The sequence below is a fragment of the Dicentrarchus labrax genome, unplaced genomic scaffold, assembly GCF_905237075.1.
Source record: "Dicentrarchus labrax unplaced genomic scaffold, dlabrax2021, whole genome shotgun sequence".
Lineage (NCBI taxonomy): Eukaryota > Metazoa > Chordata > Actinopteri > Moronidae > Dicentrarchus > Dicentrarchus labrax.
In genome coordinates, this window is record NW_026136718.1 from 8777683 (window position 1) to 8794663 (window position 16981).

The 16981-nt window shown below is 38.1% G+C and overlaps 1 protein-coding gene across 4 annotated transcripts in view; it reads right to left on the bottom strand.

Annotated features, from left to right (window-relative positions):
• Window positions 1-16981, bottom strand: part of pde4ba (phosphodiesterase 4B, cAMP-specific a) — a 174906-nt gene that overhangs the window by 52674 nt on the left and 105251 nt on the right. For all 4 annotated transcript variants that reach the window (XM_051375876.1, XM_051375877.1, XM_051375880.1 and 1 more), the window contains 4 exons: window positions 6698-6892; window positions 5544-5580; window positions 5170-5240; window positions 1490-1542 (listed from right to left, as the gene is read on the bottom strand). In XM_051375876.1, coding sequence (XP_051231836.1) covers window positions 1490-1542; window positions 5170-5240; window positions 5544-5580; window positions 6698-6892 — 356 coding nt within the window. The remainder of the gene's footprint in view (window positions 1-1489; window positions 1543-5169; window positions 5241-5543; window positions 5581-6697; window positions 6893-16981) is intronic.

Below are 16981 nucleotides of genomic sequence, written 5' to 3' on the forward strand. Positions count from 1 at the left end.
GAGAAAGACCAGTCCACTCTTGCACTAGAAAATCCAAATTAGCCTAATGCAATACATAAAGAGATAATTCAAAATGAACTTTAAAAGTGAGGGGCAGCAAAAACAAAAGTTGTGAATTCAAAACTGACATATTGTCAACTCTTGTTGAACATCATCATTCATTTGGAGTCGCGTTCCTGGACACCTGGTAAACAGAAGTCCAATTTTCACTCTCTTTTAGCTCTCATTTTGGTCTCCACCAAGTCTTGAGGAAAATATCTGGCTCTTTAACTGCTTAATTCCCCAGCAAGTTACTGACTGTGTCTCTAATGAACCAAAACAATGAGCTGAAACCTGCTATAAAGCTCTGTAAAGCCAAAGGGAGCTGCGTATTCAGATGATAATTTTGTAGGTTCATTTTGAACGATGGCTCTCACATTGTCACATTGTTTTCACTCCACATTGTCATTTGACACATTTGCATTATTGTCGCCAAGACTTTTTTTTTTCACTTTGTTGTGGCTAAATGTGTGACAGAAAGGCACTTTATTCACACTCTACTTCAGTGTGACGTTAGACTAAAAACCCGCAGAGACACACACACACACAACCTTGAAGACCTTAGTGTCATAATGCATTCCCTAGCTAGCCCATAACAATCACAACTAAATGCCTTACTTCAACCCAAACCCAAACCTAAACCTAATTCTAAGTCTTAAACCTTCGAACAGTCTTTTAACATGTCCTTGCATTGCAGAAATGTCCACACACAGGATATGCAAAAAAGCATTTGTAAAAACACATTCAAATGCATTCAAAGTGTGCAAAAACTGTGTATTTATATATATGTGTGTGTGTGTGTGTGTGTTGTGAGCTAGTGACACAGATGCCAGAATCACACAAAAAAATATTCACAAGCAATCCGCACTTGCAACCACACACACTCACATGTACAGTGCTCATAAAGTCATCTGTGCTAACACACATATTCACACTGCCTCTTACTGGTGTGGACGTGCATATACGCTCACATTCTGTACAAACTGATAGACAAACACACACGCACACAGCTTCTTAAAATTAATCATGATAACAGCCAAAACGGGAGGTTTGCTGTTATCTTTGAGTGAGCTGCTTTAATAGGCCATTCTGTGTGTGAGTGTGAGCCTGCATGCACACAAGTGTTTGTCTGAAATACCAGTTCAATTGTCTTTGAACAAGTTAATGAGCTTGATGACAAAACAGTCTCGACTGCAATGTTGGAGCTGGAGACAGATGGCAAAAAAAGTGAAAGTCGTCACGTACGCGAGTTCATGAGCAAAGGACGAGACAGAGGAGAGAGGCAGAGAGGGAAGGAGGGGGAGAGAATAATGAGAACAGCGAAAAATGGTGGCAGGAGAGAGTTGGGGCCAGATATAAACCTGATAAGTCAAAAAGACAGAAAGATGTGCAGTTCACAGCTTTACAGACGCCAGACAGACATAGCAAGACAATCCTCTGAGCCTCTTACCTGGGAGACAAACTCTGGTGATTGGAGGCTGAGTTGTTGCTGCAGGAGACCTCCTGAAAGAAGGAAATGATATGAGAATGATATGCTGTATATAATCTTCATCTTTAAAGGATTAGTTCACCAAAATAACCAATAACATTTTCTCTCGCAGTAAATTAAGATTAAGTTAGTAATTTTGGTTAAAGGGATAATTTGACATTTTGGGAAATACTGTTATTTGCTTTCTTGCCAAGAGTTAAACGGGAAGATCAATACCACCTTGATATATTTATCGTAAATATGAGGCTAAAGCCACAAACTAGTTAGCTTAGATTAGCATAAAGACAGCTAGTGGGACTCTGTCATCTCACTACTTAATATGTGCCTGATTATCAGAACCACAGCACCCACAAACTCGTTTTTTAACTCTGATTTTTGTGCTGATTAATTGTGTTGATTAACAAGCTTTAGTGATGACAGTTAGTTGATCACTATCAGTCTCTACTATTAGTGTAGTTGTTGCTACTGTTGTTGCTGTGCACCTTTGTCTCTGTCTCTGTCTTTCTGTTGTTACCTCTGTTCTCTCTCTTTGTCTCTCTCTCTCTGTGTCTCTCTCTCTCTCTCTCTCTCTCTCACCCCAACTGACGGCCACCCACCTAGAGCCGGGGTCTGTACGAGGTTTCTGCCTCTTAAAAGGACGTTTTTCCTTGCCCCCGTCGCCAAGTGCTTGCTCATGGTGGGAACTGTTGGGTCTCTGTAAATAATTTTAGAAGGAGTTCGGTCTAGACCTGCTCTATTTTGAAAAGTGTCCTGAGATAACTTCTGTTATGTATTTGCACAATACAAATAAAATTTAATTGAATTGGACAGAGCAGTTCTTGCTGCTAAGCTAGGCTAACCAGCTGTCGGCTGTAGCTTCATATTAAACGGACAGACATGAAACATCTTCTCATCTAACTCTTGGCAACAAATCGAATAAGCGTATTTGTCTAAATGTCAGACTATTCATTTGAGTATGACAGACGTCTTTGTCTGTTCAGAGAATGAACACGGGGTACCCCCCACCCACAGAGTGTAAAATGGATGCATGACTGAGATCACTTTAAACTCAATTTGAAACACTTAGTAAAGAGAGATTAGACATGTAATTGTGGGTCATCAGATAGCATTTATTAGTTTAGTTTTTATGATATTTTTATTGTAATGGAGCCATGTGGTAGTTTCAGGCACAAGTTGTTCTACAGTTCGATGTTCCACATATCCAATAATAATATATGTCCACTTCCTATCACTACTGCCTACAGAAGTTCTGCATACACAGAAACATCTTCACTGCTTTTAGTAACTCCCTGCACCTCCACCTCTTGCATTAACATTTAATTATATGTGAGTGTTTTTCTTCAAATGTCAGTGTTTATGTCAGCTAATGTGTCTGCCGAGGGTAAAATGTGTGTTATAATACCTGGTTAAAACCTCAATGTGAGAGTCTTGAATAATAACATGAATAGAATAACATACAGTGACTTGACAGAATAATTGATGTGGAAAACATCTTGAAGGGACAAAAGAGTGTGTGTGAGAGAAAGCTGGAGAGTGGCAGCTGACAGTGTATTGATACATTTCTTTTCAGCAAGGACTCATTGATCATCCGCTGGATCTTCTGGGTGGAATAAATTCAGAAAATCAGTCTGTGTGAGTGTAAGAACCGAATGTAGGTCAGACAGGCTTCAGGTTTTCAATACAGCAGAGTGTTAATATGGAGAGTGGAAGAGGACAGAGCTCTTTGCATCTTTAGACACTGATACACACAGACACAGACACAGACACAGACAGACACACACACACACACACACACACACACACACACACATACACATAAGCCTTCACAGCAAAGAACAGAGGGAAAGGTGCCCTATATACATATTTCCAGAGTATCTGCATCCGCAGTCTCACCTCCACTGGGAGGTGTGATGCTGCTGCAGCTTTAAAGGACCAGTCTGTTAAAGGATTTAGTGGCATCTAGCAGTGAAGTTGCAGATTACAACTAACTGAACACCACTCGCGTCTGTATTTGTCAACCTGGGAATGACAACGTGCCGTGAAGTGTGTGACAAAAGCTATGGTGGGTGTGAAATGTGCGGAAAAAAAGGCATTATCTCGAGCCAGTGTTTGGTTTGTCCCTTCTGGGCTACTGTAAAATCTCCATGGAAGACGACCTGCAGCGCAAAGATTTTGCTTTTTTTTAATGTAGACGATATTAAACAGTTAGTCCAACAAAACCAGCAATTTTAAGACGTCATCTTTGACTTTAGGAAATTGTAACTGGCATTTTTAATTATTTTGTGACTTTCTGTGGACCAAAATGAATTGATTAATTAAGAAAATAATCAGCAGATTGATTGCCAATGATCACCATTAGTAATATCTTTACTTTGCAAACCACTGACAAACATGCTAGAAAGTAATTTTTATAAAACATTTTAAAATCACAGCAGTGAAAAAACCAGTGCACTGGTTTGAGAAGATGCGTTTAAAAATAAGGTAGTAGTAGTAGACCAACAATATTGTGTGCATCTATGAGCTGAAAATACAACATGGCTTTGATCACACATGATCCTTTTACTCCACGCCGCCATCGCTGCACTTTACTATAAGTTTGACATACATTTCTTTTCCAGATAGAGTATATGAGGAGGAGCAAACAATTTACTAGATTTTCTGCGAGACTAAAGCTTTTTAATTTATTTCCAAATTCTACTTCATTATATGTGAGATGCAAATATGATTGGGTGGCCACTGATGCAGTGCAGAATGAATGCCGTGGGGACAAAAAATACTTTGACTGCATACCAATGAGGCGTTCCATCTGTGTGAGTAGCTGTGGGTGTGTTTTTCTGTTTGTGCCTCACCACAACAGAGCAATTCCTTATAGAGCATTTTAATTGACTGACACACAGTTGGAAACTATTCTTTAATTTCTCAAGAGATAAAAGAGGCATAATGGTTCTAAAATTACAACGTTACCACTTTGAGTTGGGCATCACTGTAATATTCACTTACAATGTTTCAATGTGCCGTTAAATGTGCATGTGTTGTGTTTGTTTGCCGGACTACTTAACCCGCTCTACTGTGAGTGGTGGAAACACTCAGACTTGCTGTCAGACGTCATACCTCAGTCTATTTAAAGCTCAATACAACCACCTTGTGGTAAAATCATGGAACTGCAGGTTGAGTGAACATGATCAGTCTTTTGCCTTTGACTTTTTTTGTGATGCTCAAAGCTGTTAAGAAGTTAAATTATTTTGGAGAAGCGGATGAGTTTGATGTATTTTCATTTCCACCAGACTTACTGCATGATGTTTATATTGTTTAAGAGTCACTTTAAAATGCATTTTGCACTCTAAAAATGAATCCAGAGAGTGTTTAAGTGGACTTCAACTTGATTTATAACACTCTTTTGAGGTTCTCATGATGGCTTATAATAAAACATAAAGCTCATGTTTTATTATCAACTGGCTCCTCTGAATTTTAGACTCTTTAGAAGTATTTTCCTGATGTTGTCAGAGAGTTAAAGCAGGTTTTGGGACCAGGTTTTGGGACCAGGTTTTGGGACCTACTTTTTTTTGTTATGTGCTTTGGGGCACATAACAAAAAAAAGTCACAAAGTTGATGTAAAATTGCAGGTTTTGATTAACACTCACTTGCTGGAGGCACACTGGACATTGGTCAGTACAGTGAAGTTATTCCTCACACTTCGAAGGCTTGCCAGAACCTAGAAATGCAGAGGAGGAGATAATCATTACCTTTGTAACATATTTATTTAAAATCCTTAAGTTTAAGTTTAGGTTTCTGCTTGATGACTGCAATAAATCTGTAATTAAAGAGTAAATGATTTTTCTTTTAAAAATAAAAGGAAAATAGAAAAATGATACATTCATACGTTACATTGTTGTTTAAACTTTGGACACTGATACTGATCACTGTTGGTAACTGTACTCTTATCAGCCCCCACTGTTAAATAAGTATGTGTGTTAATATTAGACTCATTGTGAGTTACAGACAGTAAGCTCTTTACCTGAGCAAAAGGAGTTACGATCAGGTCATCACCATGTCTGGAAACACACACACAAAAAGAAAAAGTTGTAAGAAACTTTCAATAGACAGCAAATATCAGGTTTTGCTGATTTAACATGCTCAGTGCTTTCTGCCAGCGTGGTCATGTTTTAAAAGCAAAGAAGTTAAGGAAGAAGAATAAGCAACGACTACCATGACCCAGCCAGCCTCATTATTATAATTAACTGAAAGAGACGGTGTCCAAAGAGGAAGAGGAGTATGGGAGGATGGTCATGGGTCAAAACAATCTTCTATGGGATGTAACCTTGTAAGGTACCTAGAATTTACAGTGACCTAAATGAGGGAAAATACCAGAATTATTTTTCTATGGGTTTCAAATCATTGTAATTTGCAGCATCTGGAGTCATGTAGTGGACTCCTTCAATCCACCCTCCACTAGAGTACCTATCATCAGATCCTCCACTGGAGGGCAGAGCAGCAGTCTCTACTAAAGCCTGCTGTATGTCCAGTGATGGCATTTAATGGTAAATAAAACAGCAGTCAGAGCTTTAAAAGAGCCACCGCTATGAATAAAAATATATTAATTCTGACAAAAGTACTACATTGTATCTAAGCTTTATTCAACTTGAATTAGGGTGGATGATAATTCAGTATTATTGTCTGAAACCTTTTAACTTTATTGACCCCCAGGGAAGATTAGTTTTGCAATCAGATGAAACAAACAGACTTGAACATTAAAAGAAAAACACACATTATATATTAGAAATGCTTAAAACATATACTAAAACACATCTTCAACGATGTACATTAGTGACAGCATAACATAAAACCAATTTAAGTGGATTTGTACCATAACTATATGATCATATTCTGTTATTGAGTTACACAACGGTTTTAAACGAATGATTCCAAGAAAACTTTAGCAAAAAAATACATGTGTGAAGAGTTTTGTCTTCACAGTGGAAGAGGCTTCATTGTATTTAAAATCATTTTATATGTTTTATATATATATATATTTATCTTCTTATACTTTTTTTATAATTGTGTATATACAACCTTGCCACCTTCCACTGTATATCTCTCTCTGTCTAACATGTACATACTTGTGCTGTGTGTGGGTATTTGCATGTTGTGTGTTTTTATTTATTTATTTACAGTTCAGAGGCGATGGAGGAGTTTCGTGACATGGACTTCGGTGACAGATCATAGTCGCTGTCAGAGCGGTAGAGGAAGGACTCTCTGCGCTGGTTATGACCAGGGAAGTTAGTGTGGAGGACCAGACCAGAGCCGGGGGAAGCCTGGGGGTCCAGGGGGCTGCAGCTGGCAGACGGGCCATTCTCCACATCGAAACTGAGAAGAGATAAACACACAGTTTTTGAGATGTTTCATTGAAGCAGGAGTGTGAAGCGTAGAGCAATAAAGCAGAGAGAAATGAAACATTTTCCAGATAGGAGAAGACTGGAGCTGGCTCTAGGTTTTCTGGAAGCATTAGACTTGATCATAATTAATATCTTGTGGCCTCTCAGCTGCTGAGGTCGACCGTATACCCTGATAAGGAAGTAACTAAACTAAACTTTGTTATTAAACAGTAAGTGGGTTTTGGGATTCCTGTAATTTCATTGAGAGTTTTGTTGCCATGAAACACTCCTATTATGACCTTCAACAAATCATAAAAACAACATCAAGTCTTTCCAAATCTCTCTTTTTCTGATAACCTCTTGTTTCCATTATCAAGCCCTCTGTTGACTTGATTAGGTTATAATGACTGAGAGATAAAATGCCGTCACACACACTCTCACACGTAATTATGCACACTATACACACACACAAAAATAGACTTGACATGACCAAGAAAGGGCAGAGTGACATGCCAAAGTGCACAGTGTTCATTCACTGATTCACTGAAACGAGGCAGACCAACGCTCCAGCATTCGTGAGGAGGAGAAAGTGGAGGAATGGGGAAAAGAGGAGTTGGATCTCATTAAGACATCTTCAAAGAGGAGGGGGAGGCTGTATCGCCGTGGTGCGTCTTCCCGGAGATCACTTATTCAAACAAACACGTGCAGGTTTCCATGCTTTTTCCACTGTAGTTTTTGCAAGTCGCTCTCTTTTATTACTTTGTTCTGGCTTGATGTCCATCACTTCCCTTTCTGTATAGCAAACACACACCAGCAGAAAGGGTGATGGTTACACTACAAACTTAAAGTCCCCTCTCATTTTAAAATTTGTTTTGCTTAACATTTCTTCATTTTGATGTTTGACCTTCACCGTGCAGAATGACGTATGACGTATGTGCAGAGTTTGTTTTCACATTCATCTGAAGGTTTCTCTGTGCTCACCTTAAATCTGAGTTTAAAACATTATTATGAGACATCAAACACTAGTTTGGAAGCCAACAGTGGTCCTATAAAAAACTTTCACTAGTGGGAAGTGAAAACTTGAAACCTCCAGCACACATACATTACAGTAAGAATGGACAAACAGTATTTGAATATTTATAAATTCTGGATTCGGGACTCTGGAGGGAGAAGCAGCTGCTTTTAGATAAACTAAGGCTATTATTCATAGTTTCTTTATGTGAAATATGTCTGGAGAGGATCTTCTTTAAACAAGAGTAAAACAAAATAGTTACAGAAAACACTGAAAGATTTATTTCTGATGATTTTCCAATCCAGGGTCTGTGTAAAGGTCACAAATATTTTTTTGTGTTCAGCTATATTGTGTATTTTTCTTGTATCACTGCTCCTACCCAGCTACTCTTCTGTTTATTATAATGAAATCTGGAATGGAAAACCCATCAGTTCATCTATGGAAGAACATTTTCCAAAGGAAAGACAATGTGTAGATGTTAAAGCTCTCAAGAACTGGCTGCTGGAGCTGCTATTATTGTATACTGTAATAAAGAGTATTGAAGCAGGCTTTTATTTTGACAAACATTTACTGACTTGCTGCTTTATGTACTGTATATATTACATTTTAATGCACATGGTTGGTGTGCTTTAGCACATGCCCCTGTGTCAACTCATTAACACTAACCATTGAACCATTTGTAGGACATATGGGACTGGACGGGTGGGAATTCTGATCTTTTTTTTTACCCAAGGGAAAGTGAGTGAAAGGCAAAATATGGGTCAGAGCTAAAGGCTCAATCTGTACAAATAAAAACAGAGACAGGCTGACGCAGTGGAAGTAAACTTAAGATGTACGGCATTTTTCAAAACAGTAGACGCAAATTGCTTTGCAGACGGAGTAAAAAACAGGAAATAAACGAGACAGACAAGTCACAGTGCACAAACCACAAAATCCAAAGTTAATTAGATCAAGATTCGCACACAAGTTACGGTAGTTTTACAATGCTTAACATAACATGCAGATTTGTCTACGTGGGAGGCTAATACAATAGCAAACAACAAAACGTTATCATCTTTAGTTTTTAGCCTTGACCTTGAAATAGCCAGAAGTTCGTGGTCTGAAAACCCGAGGCTCCTCCCAGTAAAGAGAGGCATTACATCACTAAGTACCTCATGTGTTTAAAAAATAAATGACGAGATTAGGTGTAATGTGGGATTCACGTTGTGTTGTACAGAGTGTAAAATTAATGTAAAAGGGCTGTAAATGATGTGTCAGCTAAAATACGATTTTATTATAGGATAAAGTTTAATTTGCTAAATATGTGCACTAATAACAGGCTCTTAATAGCATGAACAACACAGAAAAGTACTACTACTCAATCTTAAGCTTGGTGCTCTTGCTGCCTCCTTGTTTCTGTGAATTATGACGTGGTACTACGATTGGTACAGTCTACGCAGGGCTTCCTGTTCAACTTTCTGTTTCTAAACATGTCACATTGATGCACTGAAATGCATGCGTCAAACGCAAATGGAAGGTGTGTGTGTGTATGCATGTATGTGTGTGCATTGAAACATACATACACATGCATGCCTGCACTATGCACCATGCATTGAACGCTTGACTGCTCTGCCCTCAGGTCAATCCACTGCTTTGTGTGTTGCGGTCACGTGTAGAGACGTCTAATTCTGGAGCCAGTGCAGGCGAGTCTAGTCATCCACAACACACATATCTCACAACTGTCCGATCTCTTTTTATGCTTTATAAAACATAGAAAGCTTCCCATTAACTTTGTAGATGAAGATACAATGCAGTACCAAGGAAATTAAAAAGGATAATTTTTTTTAAAAGGGACAGGAAATGCCTCCATGACCCATTAAGAAAACGAACACCAACATAATTTATGCTTTTTGCCATGGTTGTTCTCAAGAATTTAGGTTTTTTGACTCCATGCAGAGGTAAGAGACTGGTAAGATGTATGAAATCAAAAGGCAGTGTGCTAAGTAGTGGGAGGATAAACTATAATCCAAACTAATCAGCTATAAGACTGTAGTGGAGTAGAAAGTACAATATTCTCTCTGAAACGTAGTGGAGCAGTAGCAGAAAACTATCCACTATAATCCAAGCACCATGTGTTGTTCTACTGCTAAACATGCATATCAGCTCCGAGCTGACCATGAACTGAGTCACATCCTCATGAGAGTCTTTACAGTCATGTGAGAAGAAAACAGCCGGGGTACAGGTGTTGTAATGGTGCTTTGTGCTGTCACGAGAAGCCAAATGGGATGAAAAAAAGAAGTGCATTACTCTATCGCAGCCCTCCCCCCTCAACAGAAAGGTTTGATGACTATTGTGTTACGTAACACACAATGAAATGTCCAGTGAGAATGAGAATGGATTCATGCCGAGATTTCTTCTACGTCAACTTCATTGTTTTTTGTAACAGGACAACCATGAGTGCATATTACAGTAATACCTATATAATAATCACTTAACAAGGAAGACAGAGTTTAAATGGTCTGTTTTAAGTTTTTTATCAGCAAATAAATCATCATTATTTGGTCTATGGAATATCAGAAAAATGGCAATCAAACTTTCCAACAGTCCAAAATCAAGATTTGTTTTTAGACTTTTTATATTTCAAAGAACTGCATTTTTGCTTGATAAATGACTAAAATTACCAAAACTGTCTCTGTCGATTAACTTATTAATTCAGCACTAATAATTATTTAAGTATTACTATAGCAGTTGTTCAAAAAGTGCAGTATTTCCATTTCTTATTACTGTGCATTTTCAGTAATGTCTCATGAAAAAACAGTTACAATAAAAGTCCAGTGTGTCAGAATACAATATCCCAAAAGTACAGGCACTAGAGAGGGCTTTTCCTGCCCACCATAGTTTCTTCTACATGCTTGGAACAGGAGGGTGAGGCGAGGGGATTGTGATATGCAACTACCGCTGGATACCACTTAATCCTTAGCACACTGGTCCTTTAAGAAATCTGAAGAATAAACACCTTAATCACTTAAATATGCAGTTATGCCCCAGACAAGAGGGGATACCATGTAAAGGAAATCACTAAGGGGTGTCACTATGGTAGCACAGTATAGAAGCATCTTGATTAAAAACACATGCAAATGCATTCACTGATTCAAATTGATTAAATTGATAAAAAAAATTTCTAATGAAAAACAAGAACCCTACAGTTATAACGGATCCATCAGTTAACATTCAGGCTACAAAGCAACGTCTTTGGACTGCACTGAACTCACCAACATTTGAGGATTTTAAGGTTAAAACTACATTTTATCACAGTCTCATGACTCTCTTGTGACTGTCTGGGTGACTGATGCCAAGGTTTGGTGGTCCCCAGGTAGCACTTGCTGCACCCCCTTTGGCTGGCAAAGTCCCATTAGACCGTGAAGAAAATAGTTAAATTTGCAAAAGCTATTTCATCTTGGAAGTTCATGACCTTTTAGAAACTGTATTTGTACCAAAACATGTCAAATGAATCAAAAGTCCAAAACCTTTTTCTGAGCTTTCATCTCTTTTTCAGCTCTATTTTCAGAATGAAGTCTGTGAGACGCGGTTGAAAGCCCCAAAAAGCTACTAAGTAGACCTCTGAACATTATAAGCTAAACAAAACAAAACCAGGCGTATCTAACTGCTCTGTAGTGATCTCCAGTAATTACTGAAAGGAGAAAAATAAGCACATTTATCTTATGGCTGTGTTTTTACCCTGGTCTTCTTAACAGAACAAAGAAGGGATATCCAAGAACTTAGCCTTTCGAAAAACAACACAAAGACAGACCTTGGGAACAAAGACCCTTTTCTATGAAGTGGGGTATCCTGGTGGTTAAGTGGATTAGTGCATTTGTCTGGGAAACCATTCTCACTCATACCAGTCTCTCGTGCTTGCTTTTCTCTTTGAATTGTCTGTCGAGAACAACATGGACATCAGCGCTCTATGTAAACATATACAACTGTGAAAATGTAAAATTCATCATCTGTCAACCAGAAACAAGCCTTCTGTTCAGAGACGGGATGAAAACAAGTTTCAAGAGAAGCGGAGGCCAAATGCCTTTGCATTGCAATTATGAGCTTCCTAGGTAAAAGGAAAATAATAAAGTCAAACTACCATGACGTTAAGAAGTGGGGGAATGTGGGGTTAAAAAGGATCAAAGCGTCACAGGATTTCATGACGCACAGTGGTGTGTACATTTTTTTTGTCTTCTTTAATCTTCATACAGAGAACACTGATTCTTGGGAATTTGTTGGGGATGGACTCAATTTCCAACTAATCACGATCATTGTGGTGTTCTATAGAAGAGATGTCAGTTATGTTTTTGGAGCTATGTTTCACTAAAGCAATCAGGAAGTGCTCCCTCTGACCCCAAAATGATTTACTGTGATGACACGACATTCCTTTCCCATGATCCAGCTGCATCTGTCTGACGGATGAGCAGACTGACGGAGTGATGGACTTGCCCAAAGGATTTGTTTATTTTAATGGATCCCCATGCTGCAGTTCAGATTACCTCTTATATACAAACTCAAGGCAAACAATGCACCACAGGGACACACGAATGACAGCTAATAATTTGAACATTAAAAACCAACTACGTGTTTCATGGACAATCATCCATATAATTAATGAATATAAGACAATATCAGATAGGAAGAAGTGTATATTCAGCATCTGCATTTGTTTTTTAAGAAGTATTAAGACTTGATTCTCTAATGCTGTTTGGGAAGTTGTTTTGTTTTTGTCTACAGTACATAACTGCCATTTATCCACATACTAAAGTGGGATATGTATGTGTTATGTATGAGTACTTCAATAAAAATATACCTAAAGATATAGTTTTCCTCATGTGTGCCACAACAGTTTGTAATGCTTCTACATACAATATCTGTATTACCACTACAGTATGTTAGAAAACGTCAAGCAGCCTAATTATGGGCTAATTGACTGAGATCACACTGTCACACAGAGTCAAGGCAAGGACATTTTAAAGCTTTTATTTTTCCTTATAATTTCATAAAACTTGCCTGGAAGTTTTTATTTATTTATTTGATATTAATTATAGGAAAAAATAAAGGAAAAAGTAAAAGTTATGAGGCTATTAATGAAGAGGAAATGTCTTAGAGGAACTGCTGTTTTAAAGTCAAGTATAAATACTTCATCAAATCATTCATTGCTTGTATGTAGACAAATTTCATATGTTCACCGTACCTGCTGTGTGCTGACTACAAGGTATTCATTAATTAATTTAAAGTGGTAAGGTGCACCAAATGAAAAGTGTTTCTATTACAGTATAATTACAGTAAAATGACATAGGTCTTTCCAGGAAACTTGTTGATGATAATTAATTAATAACTATAAGTCGAATTTCGTGGCAAAAGTGGGTACATGATCGTTAGAAAAACAGTAAACAAAGCCACATTTATGTAAATACATCAAACAAAGCAGACTTTGGGTGTCAGATTCCCTGATACAGACTAACCTCTGTCCTGCACCTTTTTTTTATTTTTTTTTATCAAGAAAGTTTTATTTAAAATTTGGTTAAATTCAAGATGAGGCAGCTGCTACTGTGGTAAAACAGCCAAAAAACAGTATAAAGCAGAGACTAAACTGAAAACATCCAGTAACAGATAGATGCCAAAGGAGCTTGGAAAGGTTTGAGACACATACTGAATTTCCTCTTTCCTGGGAAATGACTCTACTTCCCAGCTCTAAGACAATGGTTCTGTGTCAGGTTTATAGTAGAGTACATTTAGTCTCATTTACTTCTTGCTGATTCATGTGAGTGTAAGTGTGTGAGGGTTGAAAGGACTATTTCACACCCTGTGCGATACGATATTGCTGAGTTTCTGGGGCATGGGGCAATATAAGGGCTGCAACTAATAACTATTTTCTTGATGAATCATTTAAAATGTCTTAAAAATATGAAAAGACAACCAAAGTGACGTCTTTAAACATGATCTTACAACAGTCCTAAAACCCAAGACTATACATGTTATTATCATGCTTGTCATTAGCATCAAATTGTCACATTTAGGAACATAAAACTGGCAAATGTTTCTTGGTTCAAAAAAATAACAAAAATCGCAAATTTATTTTACTTTAACTGTTGAATTGTCCTACATCATACTCACTGCTCACCTGAGTAAGCTGAAATACAAAAAATGAGACTACACTCTAAGTTGCCCACAGTTTGTGAAGAAGAAAGAGATACTTCTGCTTTGGAAAAGAGAGAGAGCCACATAGCGTCACAGACAGGGAGGGAGGAACAGAGAGAGAGAACGTTCTTATACTTTGAATTAATCTCTTCCTTCCTGTGTGTTATGGTGAGGGGGAAACCAGTGACCATTCGTCAGTCGGGCTGTGCAAACAGAGGTGCCATGGTAACACCTCCTGTTTGTCCTACTGTTAGCCAAGGTTTAAATATTATTTCTTCAACACACACTTGAATTGTATTTTGCTCTGTTACTAAATGAGCAATTCTACTAATGTTAACAATCTTGTGGCTTGAAAAGATAAAAACCATCTGTTCCACTACATTATTAGTAGAATTCAAAATCTGTGGAAGACAAACATTTTCTAAACAATCCTTTTAAAAGTTTGGGACTGAAGAAGAAACGGAGAGATGCTTGGGACAAGCAGCGGATCCTAAAAGACCTTTCTGTCTAACCAGCCGGCTCGGTGAAATGTGCCAGAGCTCTGAAATGCCCCAGAAGGACGATGAGCTGATTTAGTGATCCCATCAGAGTGAGCAAAAATAGCAGCAAAATTGTATCGTCTAAAAGATCACAGTAAGACTTCCCTATATGAATCTGCAGCAGTAAGTGTCTAAAAAAAGATTTATTACCCGAGCTAGCCTAAACATGCATATGCTGAAGCAGACATTTCCCAACAAATGAACTTGTAAAACTCTTCTGGAGAAAATGGATCAACTTTAACAAGCTAGGACTCAATCAAGTTTCAACGTTAAAAGGACGTTTATGTCGTCATAGGTGTCAAACACTGATATATTCCCACGTTTGGTGTGTACACTGCAGTATCTCTTTGGCTTCTTTTACCCACAGTGGAAATGTTTAAAGCTGCTCAGCTCCTGAAATTATGCAATATGAAGATATTGCGTCAGTACTAAAACTCAGTTTGCACATGATCTAAACACAGACCACTCGGAAAATTGATTACATCAGTGATAAAATGATCAACACCAGAATGTACTTTTACTTTCAACATTAACCAGATGTATTGTACATTATCAGGTCTCATCCTGCTCTAATTGTATTCCAGTAACATCTGAGTAAACACTGCCGTACAGTCACTGTGTGAGCAGAAGGTTTACAGTAAAGATGTCTTTGGTAGGTGTTTGTCACTGACAAGCTGCAGATAATGCAGCCTTTCTTCAACTTCCATTACGTTGGGTAGATTTCCATCCTCCTGTTTTTATGTGCCTAAAAAGAAAACCTGAGTGGAAATGCCAAAAATTTGAAAAATGAATGCAAAAAAGATCTGACACTTGGCTGAGGTAGAAGTTAGTGTATCAATGAAAGCAAAATGCGACAAAGTGCAAAAAAAAAAAAAAAACAGACAAAAACATTAGATATTTGTGGGGTGATGAGGAGACTGTAACCTTCCTCACATTCATACATGAAACAAACAGAAATGCCATATTTCCATCGCGTTTATAATGTGTTTTTCATCGTTTGAGATTTGACTGGTGCTCCTTTAATTACATCATCTACATAATCTTGTTCCACCATCTTCTTCTTCAATGGTTTAATGGCTCCTGACTGGAGAATTAACACAACCAAGTGCTTGCCAACTTCTAATTACGGTAGATGAATGAAAAGCACTTTTTTTTGGGCTGGTTTTGGTAGAAATTTAGCAAAAGTTTGCACTACATTTGGATTTCAATATTTCAATATCAACAATCTCTACCAGCATCAGAAACTTGTAAGACAAAAGACAGGAAGCCCAAGCTGACCAGTCTCAGTTCTTACTGTTCCCATGTGGTATCTCTGTAACCCTGATGTGTAGTCACATTTCTGAGGAAGCTACAATGATCCGGAGCTACACCATAAACCCTTAACACTCAACTATAAATACAGCCTAAACAACGCTAATTCTACAACTTTGGCTCTAGTCTATATTGCATTCTGTTTCCCACTGCTCCAAGATTTATTGTTAAGTTGCACCAAATGAGACAATTTTACTGAAGCCTGTATTCTCAGCTGAGAAATCTATTCTGCGGCCCTGCAAACCACACTAATGAAAACATGAACCACCAGAATAATGGCCTGAAACTGCTGATGGTCATAACCTTTTCTTTATAAAGACAGGCATTACATCAAGTTAAAACCACGCAGAAAATCTAATTTGTCCTTAGGCCTCCTGCAATCTATGACCAAAAACAGAAGAAAAAGTCAGGAATCCAACTGCATTTATTAATAGAAATTAGGCCACTAACGTAATCAGGACTTGCGCCAAGTCATTATACATGCACATTTACGAACAACATATAGCAGATGCTCTCGTTTAGAAATAATTTACAGTCTACATACACTGACACGTCATATGATTTCAGAAAACAAAAAGACAACTGCCTGAAAGGTGTGATGATGACAATAATGGTACAGGCTATAGGCGCCTTAGTGGCTGTGTGTGTGAGTGGGAGGGTAAAGTGACAGATTATGTAGAGCAGAGGATGACAGAGTGATGGACACTTATGTGAACTGAAAGAGAAGAACTGAAACCTTCTTTTAACAGGGTGTAAGGTTAGCAAAGCAAAGACAGAGCAACTTAGCAGGACGTTGCTTTAAAAAACAAAACATTCCTGCGCTGGCAAATTGCAGTGTGGCATCTCTTTTGCATTACATTTCCCCGGTCTGTACAGAGTCAGGCTACTCGCAGTCACAGCCACTGGCTTTTCTCTAGGGCTGCAGCCTTTCAGCCTTTGTTGTCATTTCACAGCGTTTGCATTTGACCCATCCGATACACTAGGAGCAGTGAGCACCCGGGGAGCAACTTGGGGTTCACGGTCTTTTCTCAAGGACACAACTAAATCGAAAATCCAG